This window comes from Scardinius erythrophthalmus (genome assembly GCF_964197995.2).
Source record: "Scardinius erythrophthalmus genome assembly, chromosome: 8".
Taxonomy (NCBI): Eukaryota; Metazoa; Chordata; class Actinopteri; order Cypriniformes; family Leuciscidae; genus Scardinius; species Scardinius erythrophthalmus.
Window position 1 is genome coordinate 1,022,076 of NC_138228.1, and position 20,737 is coordinate 1,042,812.

The 20,737-nt window shown below is 42.6% G+C and overlaps 2 protein-coding genes across 3 annotated transcripts in view; both read left to right on the top strand.

The window, feature by feature from the left end:
- lrrc49 (leucine rich repeat containing 49) overlaps positions 1-12,097 on the top strand; it is a 45,907-nt gene extending 33,810 nt beyond the window's left edge. The window contains 2 exon segments of the mRNA XM_081372702.1: positions 8,947-9,094; positions 10,190-12,097. Coding sequence (XP_081228828.1) covers positions 8,947-9,094; positions 10,190-10,402 — 361 coding nt within the window. The 3' untranslated portion in view covers positions 10,403-12,097.
- A 2,260-nt stretch (positions 12,098-14,357) lies between these two features.
- Positions 14,358-20,737, top strand: part of thsd4 (thrombospondin type 1 domain containing 4) — a 53,721-nt gene continuing 47,341 nt past the window's right edge. For both annotated transcript variants that reach the window (XM_081373317.1, XM_081373318.1), the window contains exons 1-5: positions 14,358-14,492; positions 15,388-15,436; positions 15,521-15,578; positions 16,827-17,032; positions 18,421-18,691. In XM_081373317.1, coding sequence (XP_081229443.1) covers positions 15,414-15,436; positions 15,521-15,578; positions 16,827-17,032; positions 18,421-18,691 — 558 coding nt within the window. In that variant the 5' untranslated portion in view covers positions 14,358-14,492; positions 15,388-15,413. The remainder of the gene's footprint in view (positions 14,493-15,387; positions 15,437-15,520; positions 15,579-16,826; positions 17,033-18,420; positions 18,692-20,737) is intronic.

Consider the following 20,737-nt stretch of genomic DNA (forward strand, 5'->3'; position numbering starts at 1 on the left):
GAGGCACTCCAGTAGCTAGATGATAACAGTGATGGGATAAACCATGTTTCTGAATGACAGACACTAGTGATGACATGTAGATGGAGAAGAGAAGTGGTCCCAGCACTGAGCCCTGAGGCACTCCAGTAGCTAGATGATAACAGTGATGGGATAAACCATGTTTCTGAATGACAGACACTAGTGATGACATGTAGATGGGGAAGAGAAGTGGTCCCAGCACTGAGCCCTGAGGCACTCCAGTAGCTAGATGATAACAGTGATGGGATAAACCATGTTTCTGAATGACAGATCTAGTGATGACATGTAGATGGAGAAGAGAAGTGGTCCCAGCACTGAGCCCTGAGGCACTCCAGTAGCTAGATGATAACAGTGATGGGATAAACCATGTTTCTGAATGACAGACACTAGTGATGACATGTAGATGGAGAAGAGAAGTGGTCCCAGCACTGAGCCCTGAGGCACTCCAGTAGCTAGATGATAACAGTGATGGGATAAACCATGTTTCTGAATGACAGACACTAGTGATGACATGTAGATGTAGAAGAGAAGTGGTCCCAGCACTGAGCCTTGAGGCACTCCAGTAGCTAGATGATAACAGTGATGGGATAAACCATGTTTCTGAATGACAGACACTAGTGATGACATGTAGATGGAGAAGAGAAGTGGTCCCAGCACTGAGCCCTGAGGCACTCCAGTAGCTAGATGATAACAGTGATGGGATAAACCATGTTTCTGAATGACAGACACTAGTGATGACATGTAGATGTAGAAGAGAAGTGGTCCCAGCACTGAGCCCTGAGGCACTCCAGTAGCTAGATGATAACAGTGATGGGATAAACCATGTTTCTGAATGACAGACACTAGTGATGACATGTAGATGGAGAAGAGAAGTGGTCCCAGCACTGAGCCCTGAGGCACTCCAGTAGCTAGATGATAACAGTGATGGGATAAACCATGTTTCTGAATGACAGATCTAGTGATGACATGTAGATGGAGAAGAGAAGTGGTCCCAGCACTGAGCCCTGAGGCACTCCAGTAGCTAGATGATAACAGTGATGGGATAAACCATGTTTCTGAATGACAGACACTAGTGATGACATGTAGATGGAGAAGAGAAGTGGTCCCAGCACTGAGCCCTGAGGCACTCCAGTAGCTAGATGATAACAGTGATGGGATAAACCATGTTTCTGAATGACAGACACTAGTGATGACATGTAGATGGAGAAGAGAAGTGGTCCCAGCACTGAGCCCTGAGGCACTCCAGTAGCTAGATGATAACAGTGATGGGATAAACCATGTTTCTGAATGACAGACACTAGTGATGACATGTAGATGGAGAAGAGAAGTGGTCCCAGCACTGAGCCCTGAGGCACTCCAGTAGCTAGATGATAACAGTGATGGGATAAACCATGTTTCTGAATGACAGACACTAGTGATGACATGTAGATGGAGAAGAGAAGTGGTCCCAGCACTGAGCCCTGAGGCACTCCAGTAGCTAGATGATAACAGTGATGGGATAAACCATGTTTCTGAATGACAGACACTAGTGATGACATGTAGATGGAGAAGAGAAGTGGTCCCAGCACTGAGCCCTGAGGCACTCCAGTAGCTAGATGATAACAGTGATGGGATAAACCATGTTTCTGAATGACAGACACTAGTGATGACATGTAGATGGAGAAGAGAAGCGGTCCCAGCACTGAGCCCTGAGGCACTCCAGTAGCTAGATGATAACAGTGATGGGATAAACCATGTTTCTGAATGACAGACACTAGTGATGACATGTAGATGGAGAAGAGAAGCGGTCCCAGCACTGAGCCCTGAGGCACTCCAGTAGCTAGATGATAACAGTGATGGGATAAACCATGTGTCTGAATGACAGATCTAGTGATGACATGTAGATGGAGAAGAGAAGTGGTCCCAGCACTGAGCCCTGAGGCACTCCAGTAGCTAGATGATAACAGTGATGGGATAAACCATGTTTCTGAATGACAGACACTAGTGATGACATGTAGATGGAGAAGAGAAGTGGTCCCAGCACTGAGCCCTGAGGCACTCCAGTAGCTAGATGATAACAGTGATGGGATAAACCATGTTTCTGAATGACAGACACTAGTGATGACATGTAGATGGAGAAGAGAAGTGGTCCCAGCACTGAGCCCTGAGGCACTCCAGTAGCTAGATGATAACAGTGATGGGATAAACCATGTTTCTGAATGACAGACACTAGTGATGACATGTAGATGGAGAAGAGAAGTGGTCCCAGCACTGAGCCCTGAGGCACTCCAGTAGCTAGATGATAACAGTGATGGGATAAACCATGTTTCTGAATGACAGACACTAGTGATGACATGTAGATGGAGAAGAGAAGCGGTCCCAGCACTGAGCCCTGAGGCACTCCAGTAGCTAGATGATAACAGTGATGGGATAAACCATGTTTCTGAATGACAGACACTAGTGATGACATGTAGATGGAGAAGAGAAGCGGTCCCAGCACTGAGCCCTGAGGCACTCCAGTAGCTAGATGATAACAGTGATGGGATAAACCATGTTTCTGAATGACAGACACTAGTGATGACATGTAGATGGAGAAGAGAAGCGGTCCCAGCACTGAGCCCTGAGGCACTCCAGTAGCTAGATGATAACAGTGATGGGATAAACCATGTTTCTGAATGACAGATCTAGTGATGACATGTAGATGGAGAAGAGAAGCGGTCCCAGCACTGAGCCCTGAGGCACTCCAGTAGATAGATGATAACAGTGATGGGATAAACCATGTTTCTGAATGACAGATCTAGTGATGACATGTAGATGGAGAAGAGAAGCGGTCCCAGCACTGAGCCCTGAGGCACTCCAGTAGCTAGATGATAACAGTGATGGGATAAACCATGTTTCTGAATGACAGACACTAGTGATGACATGTAGATGGAGAAGAGAAGCGGTCCCAGCACTGAGCCCTGAGGCACTCCAGTAGCTAGATGATAACAGTGATGGGATAAACCATGTTTCTGAATGACAGACACTAGTGATGACATGTAGATGGAGAAGAGAAGTGGTCCCAGCACTGAGCCTTGAGGCACTCCAGTAGCTAGATGATAACAGTGATGGGATAAACCATGTTTCTGAATGACAGATCTAGTGATGACATGTAGATGGAGAAGAGAAGTGGTCCCAGCACTGAGCCTTGAGGCACTCCAGTAGCTAGATGATAACAGTGATGGGATAAACCATGTTTCTGAATGACAGACACTAGTGATGACATGTAGATGGAGAAGAGAAGTGGTCCCAGCACTGAGCCTTGAGGCACTCCAGTAGCTAGATGATAACAGTGATGGGATAAACCATGTTTCTGAATGACAGACACTAGTGATGACATGTAGATGGAGAAGAGAAGCGGTCCCAGCACTGAGCCCTGAGGCACTCCAGTAGCTAGATGATAACAGTGATGGGATAAACCATGTTTCTGAATGACAGACACTAGTGATGACATGTAGATGGAGAAGAGAAGTGGTCCCAGCACTGAGCCCTGAGGCACTCCAGTAGCTAGATGATAACAGTAATGGGATAAACCATGTTTCTGAATGACAGACACTAGTGATGACATGTAGATGGAGAAGAGAAGCGGTCCCAGCACTGAGCCCTGAGGCACTCCAGTAGCTAGATGATAACAGTGATGGGATAAACCATGTTTCTGAATGACAGACACTAGTGATGACATGTAGATGGAGAAGAGAAGCGGTCCCAGCACTGAGCCTTGAGGCAATCCAGTAGCTAGATGATAACAGTGATGGGATAAACCATGTTTCTGAATGACAGACACTAGTGATGACATGTAGATGGAGAAGAGAAGTGGTCCCAGCACTGAGCCCTGAGGCACTCCAGTAGCTAGATGATAACAGTGATGGGATAAACCATGTTTCTGAATGACAGACACTAGTGATGACATGTAGATGGAGAAGAGAAGCGGTCCCAGCACTGAGCCCTGAGGCACTCCAGTAGCTAGATGATAACAGTGATGGGATAAACCATGTTTCTGAATGACAGACACTAGTGATGACATGTAGATGGAGAAGAGGAGCGGTCCCAGCACTGAGCCCTGAGGCACTCCAGTAGCTAGATGATAACAGTGATGGGATAAACCATGTTTCTGAATGACAGACACTAGTGATGACATGTAGATGGAGAAGAGAAGTGGTCCCAGCACTGAGCCTTGAGGCACTCCAGTAGCTAGATGATAACAGTGATGGGATAAACCATGTTTCTGAATGACAGACACTAGTGATGACATGTAGATGGAGAAGAGAAGCGGTCCCAGCACTGAGCCCTGAGGCACTCCAGTAGCTAGATGATAACAGTGATGGGATAAACCATGTTTCTGAATGACAGATCTAGTGAGGACATGTAGATGGAGAAGAGAAGTGGTCCCAGCACTGAGCCCTGAGGCACTCCAGTAGCTAGATGATAACAGTGATGGGATAAACCATGTTTCTGAATGACAGATCTAGTGAGGACATGTAGATGGAGAAGAGAAGTGGTCCCAGCACTGAGCCCTGAGGCACTCCAGTAGCTAGATGATAACAGTGATGGGATAAACCATGTTTCTGAATGACAGACACTAGTGATGACATGTAGATGGAGAAGAGAAGTGGTCCCAGCACTGAGCCCTGAGGCACTCCAGTAGCTAGATGATAACAGTGATGGGATAAACCATGTTTCTGAATGACAGATCTAGTGAGGACATGTAGATGGAGAAGAGAAGTGGTCCCAGCACTGAGCCTTGAGGCACTCCAGTAGCTAGATGATAACAGTGATGGGATAAACCATGTTTCTGAATGACAGACACTAGTGATGACATGTAGATGGAGAAGAGAAGAGGTCCCAGCACTGAGCCCTGAGGCACTCCAGTAGCTAGATGATAACAGTGATGGGATAAACCATGTTTCTGAATGACAGATCTAGTGATGACATGTAGATGGAGAAGAGAAGCGGTCCCAGCACTGAGCCCTGAGGCACTCCAGTAGCTAGATGATAACAGTGATGGGATAAACCATGTGTCTGAATGACAGATCTAGTGATGACATGTAGATGGAGAAGAGAAGCGGTCCCAGCACTGAGCCCTGAGGCACTCCAGTAGCTAGATGATAACAGTGATGGGATAAACCATGTTTCTGAATGACAGACACTAGTGATGACATGTAGATGGAGAAGAGAAGCGGTCCCAGCACTGAGCCTTGAGGCACTCCAGTAGCTAGATGATAACAGTGATGGGATAAACCATGTTTCTGAATGACAGATCTAGTGATGACATGTAGATGGAGAAGAGAAGCGGTCCCAGCACTGAGCCCTGAGGCACTCCAGTAGCTAGATGATAACAGTGATGGGATAAACCATGTGTCTGAATGACAGATCTAGTGATGACATGTAGATGGAGAAGAGAAGCGGTCCCAGCACTGAGCCCTGAGGCACTCCAGTAGCTAGATGATAACAGTGATGGGGTAAACCATGTTTCTGAATTACAGACACTAGTGATGACATGTAGATGGAGAAGAGAAGTGGTCCCAGCACTGAGCCCTGAGGCACTCCAGTAGCTAGATGATAACAGTGATGGGATAAACCATGTGTCTGAATGACAGACACTAGTGATGACATGTAGATGGAGAAGAGAAGTGGTCCCAGCACTGAGCCCTGAGGCACTCCAGTAGCTAGATGATAACAGTGATGGGATAAACCATGTTTCTGAATGACAGACACTAGTGATGACATGTAGATGGAGAAGAGAAGTGGTCCCAGCACTGAGCCTTGAGGCACTCCAGTAGCTAGATGATAACAGTGATGGGATAAACCATGTTTCTGAATGACAGACACTAGTGATGACATGTAGATGGAGAAGAGAAGCGGTCCCAGCACTGAGCCCTGAGGCACTCCAGTAGCTAGATGATAACAGTGATGGGATAAACCATGTTTCTGAATGACAGACACTAGTGATGACATGTAGATGGAGAAGAGAAGCGGTCCCAGCACTGAGCCCTGAGGCACTCCAGTAGCTAGATGATAACAGTGATGGGATAAACCATGTTTCTGAATGACAGATCTAGTGATGACATGTAGATGGAGAAGAGAAGTGGTCCCAGCACTGAGCCCTGAGGCACTCCAGTAGCTAGATGATAACAGTGATGGGATAAACCATGTTTCTGAATGACAGACACTAGTGATGACATGTAGATGGAGAAGAGAAGTGGTCCCAGCACTGAGCCCTGAGGCACTCCAGTAGCTAGATGATAACAGTGATGGGATAAACCATGTTTCTGAATGACAGACACTAGTGATGACATGTAGATGGAGAAGAGAAGTGGTCCCAGCACTGAGCCTTGAGGCACTCCAGTAGCTAGATGATAACAGTGATGGGATAAACCATGTTTCTGAATGACAGACACTAGTGATGACATGTAGATGGAGAAGAGAAGCGGTCCCAGCACTGAGCCCTGAGGCACTCCAGTAGCTAGATGATAACAGTGATGGGATAAACCATGTTTCTGAATGACAGACACTAGTGATGACATGTAGATGGAGAAGAGAAGTGGTCCCAGCACTGAGCCCTGAGGCACTCCAGTAGCTAGATGATAACAGTGATGGGATAAACCATGTTTCTGAATGACAGACACTAGTGATGACATGTAGATGGAGAAGAGAAGCGGTCCCAGCACTGAGCCCTGAGGCACTCCAGTAGCTAGATGATAACAGTGATGGGATAAACCATGTTTCTGAATGACAGACACTAGTGATGACATGTAGATGGAGAAGAGAAGTGGTCCCAGCACTGAGCCCTGAGGCACTCCAGTAGCTAGATGATAACAGTGATGGGATAAACCATGTTCCTGAATGACAGATCTAGTGATGACATGTAGATGGAGAAGAGAAGCGGTCCCAGCACTGAGCCCTGAGGCACTCCAGTAGCTAGATGATAACAGTGATGGGATAAACCATGTTTCTGAATGACAGACACTAGTGATGACATGTAGATGGAGAAGAGAAGCGGTCCCAGCACTGAGCCCTGAGGCACTCCAGTTGCTAGATGATAACAGTGATGGGATAAACCATGTTCCTGAATGACAGATCTAGTGATGACATGTAGATGGAGAAGAGAAGCGGTCCCAGCACTGAGCCCTGAGGCACTCCAGTAGCTAGATGATAACAGTGATGGGATAAACCATGTTTCTGAATGACAGATCTAGTGAGGACATGTAGATGGAGAAGAGAAGTGGTCCCAGCACTGAGCCCTGAGGCACTCCAGTAGCTAGATGATAACAGTGATGGGATAAACCATGTTTCTGAATGACAGACACTAGTGATGACATGTAGATGGAGAAGAGAAGCGGTCCCAGCACTGAGCCCTGAGGCACTCCAGTAGCTAGATGATAACAGTGATGGGATAAACCATGTTTCTGAATGACAGATCTAGTGATGACATGTAGATGGAGAAGAGAAGCGGTCCCAGCACTGAGCCCTGAGGCACTCCAGTAGCTAGATGATAACAGTGATGGGATAAACCATGTGTCTGAATGACAGATCTAGTGATGACATGTAGATGGAGAAGAGAAGCGGTCCCAGCACTGAGTCCTGAGGCACTCCAGTAGCTAGATGATAACAGTGATGGGATAAACCATTTTTCTGAATGACAGACACTAGTGATGACATGTAGATGGAGAAGAGAAGCGGTCCCAGCACTGAGCCCTGAGGCACTCCAGTAGCTAGATGATAACAGTGATGGGATAAACCATGTTCCTGAATTACAGATCTAGTGATGACATGTAGATGGAGAAGAGAAGCGGTCCCAGCACTGAGCCCTGAGGCACTCCAGTAGCTAGATGATAACAGTGATGGGATAAACCATGTTTCTGAATGACAGATCTAGTGATGACATGTAGATGGAGAAGAGAAGCGGTCCCAGCACTGAGCCCTGAGGCACTCCAGTAGCTAGATGTTGGTCTTAGACACCTCACCCCTCCACGACACCCTGAAGGACCAGCTGGGAGGGAAGACCTGAACCACTGGAGTGCTGTTCCTGAGATGCCCTTCATCATGAGGGCAGGAGGATCTGGTTGTGAACTGGCAAACGCAGCAGATCCCGCACGATGGGAACTGAGGATTTGGAAGCTGCTCTTGAGTCTTCAATAACCGAGAGCAGGGCCGTCTCAGTGTATTTACACTTCTGAAACCAGACTGGTTGTTGTGTGTAAGAAATGTAAAGACTTTATTTTGAAGGGTGAAAAACCTGTGTGTGTGGCAGGCCAGTGCATGTACAAGGCAGCTGCCATCCTTCAAGTGCTGTGTGTATGTGTGAGTGTGTGTACGTGTCCAGGATTATTTGAACACTCCAGGACTTACAGTATTCAACAGCTTCTTCTTGTGCTGTTCAGCAAATTCTTTTCAGCCGTCTGCTGCTCCCTTGAGCACCTGAGACACGCCAGCACTGCAGAACCAGTCCAGACTCAGATGGTCCTAGATCAGATAAGCGCTTAAAATGATTTGGAAAAAGACAAAACCATCATTAAAATGAGCAACAACAACAACAAAAAAATTGCTTTCTTATTTTAATTTACCTCCTCAACAACTGTTGTTGTTTTTGAAGAACCAGGATTCTCAGTTATGGTAAACCGGAATATATATGGAGGCCTCATGTGTCGAGGTTAAAGGTTGTGGGAAGAAGGAGGCGGGAACCGACGAACATTCAAAGACTTTAATGATGCAAATAAAACAAATACAAAACGAAAGTAAAAGACAGCAGCCCCTCATGGATATATATATATATATATATATATATTATTTTAGATATATTTTATTTATTTATTTATATTTATTTTATTTCAGCATGGACTTCCTAAGTAAAACTATAGTCCTACTGATCATTCAAAACACGTATTGTTCCTGCCACTGGTGTGTGTGTAGGAAGCGTCAGCTGCAGTTCCTGCTGGACGGCCGCGGTCGGAGAATCGGTCAGAGTCCAGAGGAACTGAAGGACAACGGCAAACATGCGGGAGACGGTCTGAGCCGAGCGCTCTTCAACTACCCCAGCCGAGTGTCCGACGGCCCTGAGGTGAGGCCAACACTGGGAAAAAATAAAAAAATAAAAAATAATATATATATATACATATATATATATATATATATATATATATATATATATATATATATATATATATATAAAATATTATATATATTATATATTATATTTAAATATCCGACAGCCCTGAGGTGAGGCCAACATTGTAAAACATTGTAAAATCTATGCTGAAAGAAAAATATGATAATAGAATGATACAAGCATGACACAAAAGACATGGGAAAAAATTATTTAATTTGGTTTTAATAGTAAAGATTGTAATGTGATTATTTTTCAATTTATTGATAACAATTGATAAGGAAAGTACGAAAAAAGGAAAGTTGATGTATGGAGCTTGTTTAAAAGCAAAATGGAAACAATAGTCAAGTTATTATGTGAATATTTTTTAATGAGTGACAAAGAGGATGACTTTATTGAAATATTTTATAAGGAAACATTATGATGAAGTACACAATGAACTGTGTTATGGGAGAAATATGAGTGAATGAATGTGTATTAAATTGTGTATTTCTTAAAGGTGCATTGTGTAATATTTAGGAGGATCTGTTGACAGAAATGCAATATCATAAACATAACTATGTTTTCAGTGATGTATAAAGGCCTTACATAATGAACTGGTATGTGTTTATTAGCTTAGAATGAGGCGTTTCTCTCTACACACACCGCGGGTCCGCTTACATCCACATGTTTCTACAGTGGCCCTGAGCGGACAAACACGTTTCGTCACTATGTTGTTCTTCGTGTAATGAAGCGAGCTAAAGTCAGCGAATAAAACACTGACACAATGATGAACAAGTAACAATAATATTCGCAATAACATCTTTTTGCTGAATAACTAAGTAAACCTAATTTCTTAATTTATCTTTGTAAAGAAACCTCATTGCTTAACTGGCGACTCTCTGCTGTCTCAGACGACGACATCACTTCCTGCCGGCCACCGTAACTTCTGTTGTGTGCGATTCACAACCTCACCACTAGATGCCGCTAATAATCACACACTGCACCTTTAAAGGGAAATAACTTTTGTAATGCAAAAATGTTTTTAATGACGTGTTCTCTGCGTCTCAGGAGGAGGGCGATGTCTCTCGGCGCTCCGCGATGGTTCATCAGTATCTGCGAGGTCTGATCCACCGGGCCTCGAGTCACAGTGTGAAGGGAGAAACACTCCAGAAGATCTGGCCTTCGCTGTTCGCCGAGCTCGTGAGAGACTCTGTGCTGGAGATGAGAGACACACAGGCGTTCAGACAGACGTGCCTCCGGCGGATCACAAACAGCAAATGACAGGCGTAGAGGTGTTTTAACTCGGCATCTGTCACCCCCCCCTTTTTGAGCGTAGACATGAAAATGCACTATCATTTAAAGGAGTAGTTCACATCAGAATTAAAATTTCCTGACAATTTACATGCCAAAATCCTGGAATGTTTTCTTCAAAAACCTTGATTTCTTTTCAGCTGAAGAAAGAAAGACATGGACATCTTGGATGACGTGGGGGAGAGTAAATTATCAGGAAATTTTAATTCTTAAGTGAACTAATCCTTTAAAAAACTTAAAATAAGGTTGGTCTCTTTTTAAAAGAAGACACTCAGATTACAGAAGTGAAAAAAGTTTAAGTTTACAGTAAAGCAAATGTACTGTAGTATTTATAAAAATATTTTATTGTAAAATTAGTTTAAAATCAAAGCCATATGTCTAGCCAAGTTGTGTTCCGAATTTGCGAAGGTAATATCAATTTTTTTTGTTTTTTTATGCGTTCTCCTGTCATAAATTTATATCAATTCTATTACAGAACAGATGCCAAATACAGAACATTGAGTCTTTCTAACAATGTGTTTTTGTCAAGTTTGATTATAAAATAGTGCAAACATGACTCCGCCCATTAGGGGGAGTGGTAAAACATGACTCTGCCCACTAGGTGGAGTGATAAAACGTGACTCCGTCCACTAGGGGGGAGTGGTAAATCATGACTCCGCCCACTAGGGGGGGAGTGGTAAAATGTGACTACGCCCACTGGGGAGTGGTAAAATGTGACTCCGCCCACTAGGTGGAGTGATAAAACGTGACTCCGTCCACTAGGGGGGAGTGGTAAAACATGACTCCGCCCACTAGGGGGGAGTGGTAAAATGTGACTACGCCCACTGGGGAGTGGTAAAATGTTACTCCGCCCACTAGGTGGAGTGATAAAACGTGACTCCGTCCACTAGGGGGGAGTGGTAAAGCATGACTCCGCCCACTAGGGGGGAGTGGTAAAATGTGACTCCGCCCACTAGGTGGAGTGATAAAACGTGACTCCGTCCACTAGGGGGAGTGGTAAAGCATGACTCCGCCCACTAGGGGGAAGTGGTAAAATGTGACTCTGCCCACTAGGTGGAGTGATAAAACGTGACTCCGCCCACTGGGGGGAGTGGTAAAACGTGACTCCGCCCACTGGGGAGTGGTAAAACGTGACTCCGCCCATTCGGGGAGGAGCCAGCTGGAAGGTTTTAAAGTAGTATCGCAATTTCAAAGTGTTTCGAGTGTTTAATCTTTCGAGTGATAGTTTAGGGTGATTACTAAAACACGTGATGGGGAGAAAAGGCGAAGACTGAAGGGTCTCGGGTTGTACCTGAATGTACGTCACATGATCTCCTCTCCTGTGGGCCAGTAACGTCTCGTAATGGTGCTCCTGATTAACACACACTTTACACAGGTACATTCCAGGTGTGTTACGAACAACCCCCATCGAGTTTCCTTCAGTTCACTGAACGACTATAAACATGTCAAGATTCTCTTCAAACCTGCGCGCAGAAACTCATCATCATCATCATCATCAGTCGACTCTTCGCTGAATGGAAGTGTTTGCGTTCAGGTGTGTTGCAGATCTGTCTCTCCGATGCCTGTCGCTTCTCCATACTGAATGTCCTTCGCAAGCTCTGATTTATGTTTTGTACTTTACTGGTTATTAAAAAGAAAAAATGTGAAAACATTTTGATTGACCTGAAACTGATCATGTTGTTCGCCTTTATTTGAGCAAAGAACACATGTTGTCAAGTCAAGTCAAGTCAAGTCATCTTCATTTATATAGCGCTTTTAACAATGTAGATTGTCTCAAAGCAGCTTTACAGAGATAAGCGTATAATTTAAGGTAACAGAGATTGTTTCGGCTTTACAGCAGAGTTAAGTTATTTCCATCTAAAGTTAGTTTTAATTGATTTGGTTCCGTCGCAATGATCATTTGTTAGGTTGTAGAAAGATCATTTGCAACAGTTGTATGTGCAAAGACAGCCTGATAATGATTTGCAGATTAACTATTATTATTATTATTATTTAACAAATATCTGCCAGTGGAGTCAGGAAAAAAAAAATTGTTTTCCATTTAAATTAAGATTTTTCTGACCCCAGTGCAGATATTAGTTCTCGTTTTAAGCACAAACTCACTTTATTTTGAGCAATTTTATCAGTAAACAAGACTTCACTTTCCAGTAAATGTGTCTTGATTTAAGAATGTTTAGATATTAGTGCTGGAAAACGAGGCAGAAACTCTGAGGAAGAACATCATTTTCCGCGGTGTAATCCAGTGAACTGGTCTGAACTGAAGCGATCTGTGCATGTGTTCCTGAATCAACATCTTTTGTCCTGAAACATTCCTGTCAAACATTAACTCCGGCTCAAATCAGAGTGAAATGAAAGATGGATGAGTGTTGTTTCAGCCCAACCAAACCCTGGCGTCTGATTGGCTGACAGGAACAGTGAACAGAGGAGCAGATCGAAAGAGGAGAGGTTACTCCTCCTCCTGAGCTGGAGATGATCTATAAAAGATCCTGTTTAATTAAACCTGAATCCTCAAATCTCCTGAAACCTTTGAAACTCTGAGAACTGAAGTCTCGCTGTAGACGATCATTGTATCCCATAAAACTCATCTTTATCACCAAAATGAAATATTTAAACGTTAAAAAAAATCTTCATGCCTTAAAATATCTTGAATGTAACTCGACACCCTTGCCTCATTTAGTATGCACGGAGCTATGAATATGCAAATGAGCCCCGCCTCCACTCACTCACTCAGCTCAGAGATCCACTGGTTGACGATTTCAGCATCATTACTCCAGTCTTCAGTGTCACATGACCCTTCAGAAATCACTCTAATATGAGGATTTGATGATCAAGAAACATTTATGATTATTATCAGTGTTGAAAACAGTTTTTTACATTTTTATTTCAGGATTTTTTGATAAATAGCAGATTAACTATTAGGGTTAGTTAACTATTACTAACCCTAACCCTAACAGCATTTATCTGAAATAGAAGCTTTTGTAACATTAAACGCTTCCGTTCCAAAGTTTTGGGTCAGTAAGAATTTTTATTTTTTTAATTTGGGGAAAACTTTAAGAAATTATACATTTATTCATCAAGGATGCATTTAACTGATCAAAAGTGACAGTATGTTACAGTTAAAGTTACAGTTTCAAAAACATTAAAAATCTTACAGAACGAAAACTTTTGACTGTCAGTGTAACTAATATTTAAATAAACAGTGCAACAAATTAGAATGTGTGAACATTTGATACCACAGTGTTTCAACACACACACACACACACACACACACACACACTCTCTCTCTCACACACACACACACACACACTCTCTCTCTCTCTCACACACACACACACACACACACACACTCTCTCTCTCTCTCTGTCTCCCTCTCAATTCAATTCAATTCAATTCAAATGAGCTTTATTGGCATGACTGTGTAAAACAGCACAATATTGCCAAAGCAATAGACATATACAACATATACGTACAGGTAGATAAATAAAAGTGAACATATCACAATGAAAAAAAATAATAATAATAAGTACAGAGAGCAGTTTAAGGGAAGAGGGTTCAGCCCTTGTCCCTCATATGATGGCAGGAAGACACATACAACACCCTCTCTCTCACACGCACTCTATCTCTCTCTTTCTTTCTCTCTCTCTCACACACACACACACACACACTCTCTCTCTCTACCCCTCTCTCTCACACACATCTCTCTCTCTCTCTCTCTCTCTCTACCCCTCTCTCTCACACACATCTCTCTCTCTCTCTCTCTCTCTCTCTCTCTCTCTCTCTCTCTCTCTCTCTCTCTCTCTCTCTCTCTCTCTCAGGTGGCGCGCCGCGCGCACTCCTTCTGTCTCTATCCGAGCGCTTGGTTTCTTCGCGGATGTGTGTGTGACGGAGAAACTTTTACAGGGCTGGAAACACAGTGTCTGAATGCGACAGTTATTAATGATGGAGATTATTGGTAACGAGCGACGCGCGAGCTGCGGGAATAGTGAACGCGCCGGATCACGCGCGTCAGGACGCGTCACACACCAACACTTTCTCCATTAGAACAGCTGGAGCTCAACGGGTACTTCACTATTACCACACTATTACTGCACTCACTCTTACCTATATACTATATGTGTGTATGCATCATTGCTGCCTGTATATGTTGCGCGATATTTTCACGGCACTACAGAAATGGAAGCATTTCCACCAAAGTGTTAATACCATGGTACTTTTTTAATGGTTTTATCGGTAAGATTTTTAATGTTTTTAAAAGAAGTCTCTTCTGCTCACCAAGGCTGCGTTTATTTGATTAAAAAGATAAAAAAACAGTAATATTGTTAAATATTATGACACATGGCTTTCTATTTCAGATAAATGCTGTTCTTTTGAACTTTCTATTCATCAAATAATCCTGAAATAAAAATGTAAATAACTGTTTTCAACACAGATAATAATCATTATTGATCATCAAATCATCATATTAGAGTGATTTCTGAAGGATCATGTGACACTGAAGACTGGAGTAATGATGCTGAACATTCAGCTTTGATCACAGGAATAAATTACAATTTAAAATATATTAAAATAGAAAACAGTCATTTTAAATTGTCATAATATTTAACAATATTACTTTATATTTATTATAATTTATATTTTTGATCAAATAAATGCAGCAGCCTTGGTGAGCAGAAGAGACTTCTTTTAAAAACATTAAAAATCTTACCGATCCAAACCTTTGACTGGTAGTGTAACTGTAACTCATGTAATATCTCATACTGTAATATCACACAAACCTTCATTCATGTCTCATTATTACTGACTCTCGTGCACTTGAATGCAGCAGCTGCAGTGTTTCTGTCACAGAGGTCACAGGTCGGGTCAAAGGTTAACTGAGGACTAATACTGAACTTGAGTGACATCTGACGACATGCACAGGTGTGTGTGTGTGTGTGTGTGTGTGTGTGTGTGTCCAGGTGCAGTGCTGCGGTCAGGCTTCAGGATGAGAGCCGCTCTGAACATCAGGTGAGGAACACAGATCTGCTGTTCCAGTGGCACTTTAAAGCGTTTGCATTGTTCATGTGTAATAATGTCATCTTGTGTTTGTAGTGTCGCTGTGATCCTGTGGCCGATCTTCATTTGTCTTCACACACACGACCAGAGGAAGGTATTCATGTTCGTCTTTATGACTATTTAGCCGTTTTTGCCTTCATAATACAAACAGTGCAGATCATTGCAATGAGTCTCAAACTCAAAGACAACATGATTCACACTCACTCACTCACTCACTCACTCACTCACTCACTCACTCACTCACTCACACACACACACACACTCACTCACTCACTCACTCACTCACTCACTCACTCACTCACTCACTCACTCACTCACTCACTCACACACACACACACTCACTCACTCACTCACTCACTCACTCACTCACTCACACACTCACTCACTCACTCACTCACTCACACACACACACACACTTACACACTCACTCACTCACTCACACACTCACTCACTCACTCACTCACTCACACACACACTCACACACTCACTCACTCACTCACTCACTCACTCACTCACTCACACACACACACACTCACTCACTCACTCACTCACTCACACACACACACACTCACTCACTCACTCACTCACTCACTCACTCACTCACACACTCACTCACTCACTCACTCACTCACACACACACTCACTCACTCACTCACTCACCCACTCACTCACTCACTCACTCACACACTCACTCACTCACTCACACACACACTCACACACTTACACACTCACTCACTCACTCACACACTCACTCACACACACACTCTCTCACACACACACACACACACACACACACTCACACACGCTTACAGAAGAATGAGACTCACGAGAGAACAGCCTGTCCCGGATATTTTGCGTTGGTTTACTGTAGGAATATTCTTCATAATCATCATCAGAGCTCAGTGTCGCCTCATGAAAAATGAATGATTTGCACATTTGTGTCGTCATCACATGATCTCCAGCTGTCTGACCTCTCACTGACCCTGAGGATGACCAGGTCACGCCCTCTGCCCTCTGATTGGCTGTCAGCTGTTGATTGACAGCTCTCGTCCTGCTGTTTGACGAGATCTGGCTCTTCTACTGTCATTATCAAACTACTCGGGGTGTAACAATATATCGAGTCACAATATATTGCAATACACAATGAAATATCAAATTTAGCATTTTAATCAGCAGTAAATGTTTTGTTAACCTTTTATCATGTGTCTTGGAGTATCGCAATAGTATCGTATCATGAGTTCAGGATCGTTATATGTATCGAATCGTGACATGAGAGTATCGTTACACCCCTACGAACTACATCTCAGTTTTGTTCTTGTTTATTTCCTCTTTACGTGCTCAGATGCGGCCTGATCCGCTGACTGGTTCTGCTGGAGATCTCACTGGTTCTGCTGGAGCGGGGTCGGGGTCGTGGAGCTCCTGGGGTTCGTGGGGTTCGTGTTCGCTCTCCTGCGGTGGAGGAGTTCAGGAACGGATCAGAGTCTGTCGGGTCGATCCCAGCGGATCAACACCAGGCCAGAGTCGACAGAGTCTCAGACATGGATGGAGGTTTGGCATCGTCTTCATCAGTTCAAAACTAATTCACACGCTTTTTCATCAGCTGAACCACTTTAGGCTTAAATATTTAATAGCCCCCCTGAGATTTAAACAAGATGTAAAATAAGTCTCTGATGTCCCCAGAGTGTGTGTGTGTGTGTGTGTGTGTGAAGTTTTAGCTCAAAATACCCCACAGATATTTTTATATAGCATGTTAAAATCGTCACTTTTTGAGGGTGAGTAAAAACACGCCGTTTTTGTGTGTGTCCCTTTAAATGCAAATGAGCTGGTGCTCCCGGCACAGGGGGCGGAGCTTCTAGACCTTGAGTGATTGAGTGAGTGTGTGAGTGAGTGTGAGTGTGTGTGTGTGTGTGTGTGTGTGTGTGTGTGTGTGTGTGTGTGTGTGTGTGTGTGTGTGTGTGTGTGTGTGTGTGTGTGTGTGTTTCAAAAACAAAAACTTTTAGCCTTTTATGTTCAAATCGGATTCAGACAATGATGGAGAGACTCAAGAAGAAGTGACAACATGTAGAAGCAACAGGACATTTCTGAATGATTAGTTGATGAATTTATGAAGCTGATGTGGAGTTATCTTCTAGTCATTGATTAGCATATTCTGTCATGATAATCTATAAATTGCCTTCTCGGGGGCGGGGTTTATGTAAATTTTAGGGTTAGTGATGTCACTAACCCGTGAAGAAGTTCGTTGTAGTCCCCACCAGCCGACTGTTGTGTGATTGCAGTTTGAAATGCAATAAGACATTTCATTTTATATCATAATTCATTCAGACACAATGAACAAAGACTCTACTGCTAATGAAAATAGATACTTTTTTTAAAGTATCTACAACTTTATAAGAACCAACTAAAACTACAAGTTACAATACAAATATTGATGTCTTGAATTCTTCACTTTCAAATGTCAAATCCTGTCAAGTTGTTCTTTTGACAGATTATTAGTGAAATGCTGTAAACTTCTGTCGCACAAATGTAAATTCTGTGAATGTGAGTGTAAATAAAGTGAACCTCAAATGCACGTTAAACGTTTGCAGTTTGTGAGAAGAATCATTTGCTGTGAACTGAAGCTGCACTTGTGGTAAATGAACTGATAAGATTTGATAAGATAGATTGCTATTTTGATTTATTGTGGAAACTATTTGTTTAGTTTAATTGTTCATTTGATTTAATTAATTATTAGCTTCATCAACTCACAAACCTCTATTTGCCAAACCAGTTGATATTGATGACTGTTTGCTGGATTTGATCACATCCACTGGTGCAACATGAGGTGATTAACATCAGTTTAGGAATTATTACCTAAGATGAATCGCGTGGGAGAAGAGCATCTGCTAAATGAGTAAATGTACTTTTCTCTTTCTCTATATATTTTTTCTCTGTTGAAGAAAAGCAAACAGTGGCATCAGTCCAGGGACGTACGGATACGGCAGGATTTCATACGTAACGCCTCTACTGAAAGATTCTGGCCGAACATCCCAAAACAAATGGAGACGATCGCCATTACACGTCCCGCACCAGAGTTACAGGACTCAAGGTAGAGACGTCCATCAGAACCGGCGCTCTCACACTCCGGCAGTGCAGAACCGAGTGTACGGCGCGGTACCGAACGCCTCCTGCCCCGGAGCCCAGAACCAGCACAAGATCTGCAACACCACGGTAACATCTGCAGAGAAACTGCTTTCACACAACATTTAACCCTGGTTAACATCATCATTAACCCCAGGAACAGGGCACTTTTAACTCCTGAGGGTGTGTTCACTGTTCACACTTGGCAGGTTTGATTTGAATTAAATTAACTTTGGTGCGGTTCAACTGAAGTATGAACGCAACACGGACCAAACACATCTAAATGAATCAAAAACAGGACATGATGTCATGAGATCAGAATCAAAATTAGAATCTTTATTTGTCATTATACAAAAGAGTAGAGCGAAATTATATGCAATCTTATTCAGCGCAAAATCTATGTGCACTCCCTCTATGTGCACAAAAAAACAAAAACAAAAACATTTCTCCTATGTAACAATTTTTACAAACAAGTGAAAATAGTAAACAGTTAACTGCAATGTGTATATATATATATACTAGAGGTGGGCATAGATTAATTTTTTTAATCTAGATTAAAATGGCTCCTTTGAATTCTGCCGAAGGCATTCAGAATATGTGTGCTACCCAAATAATGACTATAAAAGTAGGCTAAGTCTTTGAGAACGGGTTTCTCAAGCCAGGTGGCGCATTAGACTAGGGGCTCATCTCAGGAACTGTTTCCAAAATGCATCACAAACTGCTTGAGAAAGCTGTTCAACTCATAGACTGTAAAAGGTTACTACTGTACTGTTACCGTCCGTAGGCAACATAGGCCTATGTTATTATCAACTACTATAGGCTATCAATTAGGGATGGGCGATATGGCCTAAAATCTATATTTTGATATACATTGCAGCCTCTTGCGATAACGATATACAGTATATTATAATAAAACCATTTCAGAACAGGTTACACAGACCCTGCTAAACAACTGCTAATTTTTTTTTAAAGGGTATATGTAGTTTTGAGAACATATATTGTGCAAAACTGTAAGTATACAACATAATTTTGCAGATAAATAAAATTTAAGTAGCCTACACTAGCTGCAGAGATCTTAAGTAGGTCTAATGTTTATTATAGCTTTGAGCTTATGAAACCCCAAATTTAAAGTTATAATATTGTCTAACTGATGTATTTTCAGTTAAAAAGAAACACAACAACGATTCTTAAAATCGGGCGTAGACAGAGATTATGTGTTAACGTTACACCACTAAGATATATTGGATTGAGAATAATACGCGCGCGCTGGTATTCAGTGATATCAGTTTCAGTTTCGTTTTGAATTTGATGTGGTAGAACGGATTAGTCGTGTGTTAACTTACCGAACCGTTACCCCACACACTCGGATAGTTTGCTGCTGTTTGTCGGACGGCTTAAATCCGAACCAAGTCCAAATAATGGACGTTGCAGCTTTCACTTTCAGCCGTGTTTACTTAAGATGACGACGAATATGCGTTGCAGCCGGGTTTACCTCGCGGCCGCGGGTAGATTGCGTCATCATAGCTTGTGTAGTAGAGCCATCTCCCAACCCAACTTGGGGAATAGATTAACGGCGAAATTTTTTTTATCGCGCGATAAGAGTCTCGCTGCGTTAACGCCGATAACGGCCCACCACTAATATATACATATAAGGGTGATTCTCCAACTACAGGCACTTTTGTTGTCCCTGGCCTTTTTTTGTAAATAAATAAACAAACAAGTGCACAAATAAACTGTCATTATGAAGTTCATGCTCCAACATCCTAGTAACCACCAAATCTTGCCCCTTTTTTCTTTTAAAAATGCTTTTGCATGGCTGTTTATTAGCAGATTTTGCAGTTTTATGCTTGTCCCCAACCCAGACTGGCCCTCTTTGAATGTTAGAAAATTATATTAAAGGATCAATTTAAAAATATTTTTTAACATGTTTGTCTTAAGGACAAATGAAATAATGTCATACCATCGAAATTCCATATGTATGTCATAATTTTAAACTATTTTTGGAATGAAATACGTCTGTCCCCAAGTTTTCCGTCATTTCCACCTCCCTCAACAAAATCCACTTTAATAGACCCACCTTAAATATTTTATTTACTTGGTAATCATGGAAATAACTGTGAAAAGGATGTATTAGTT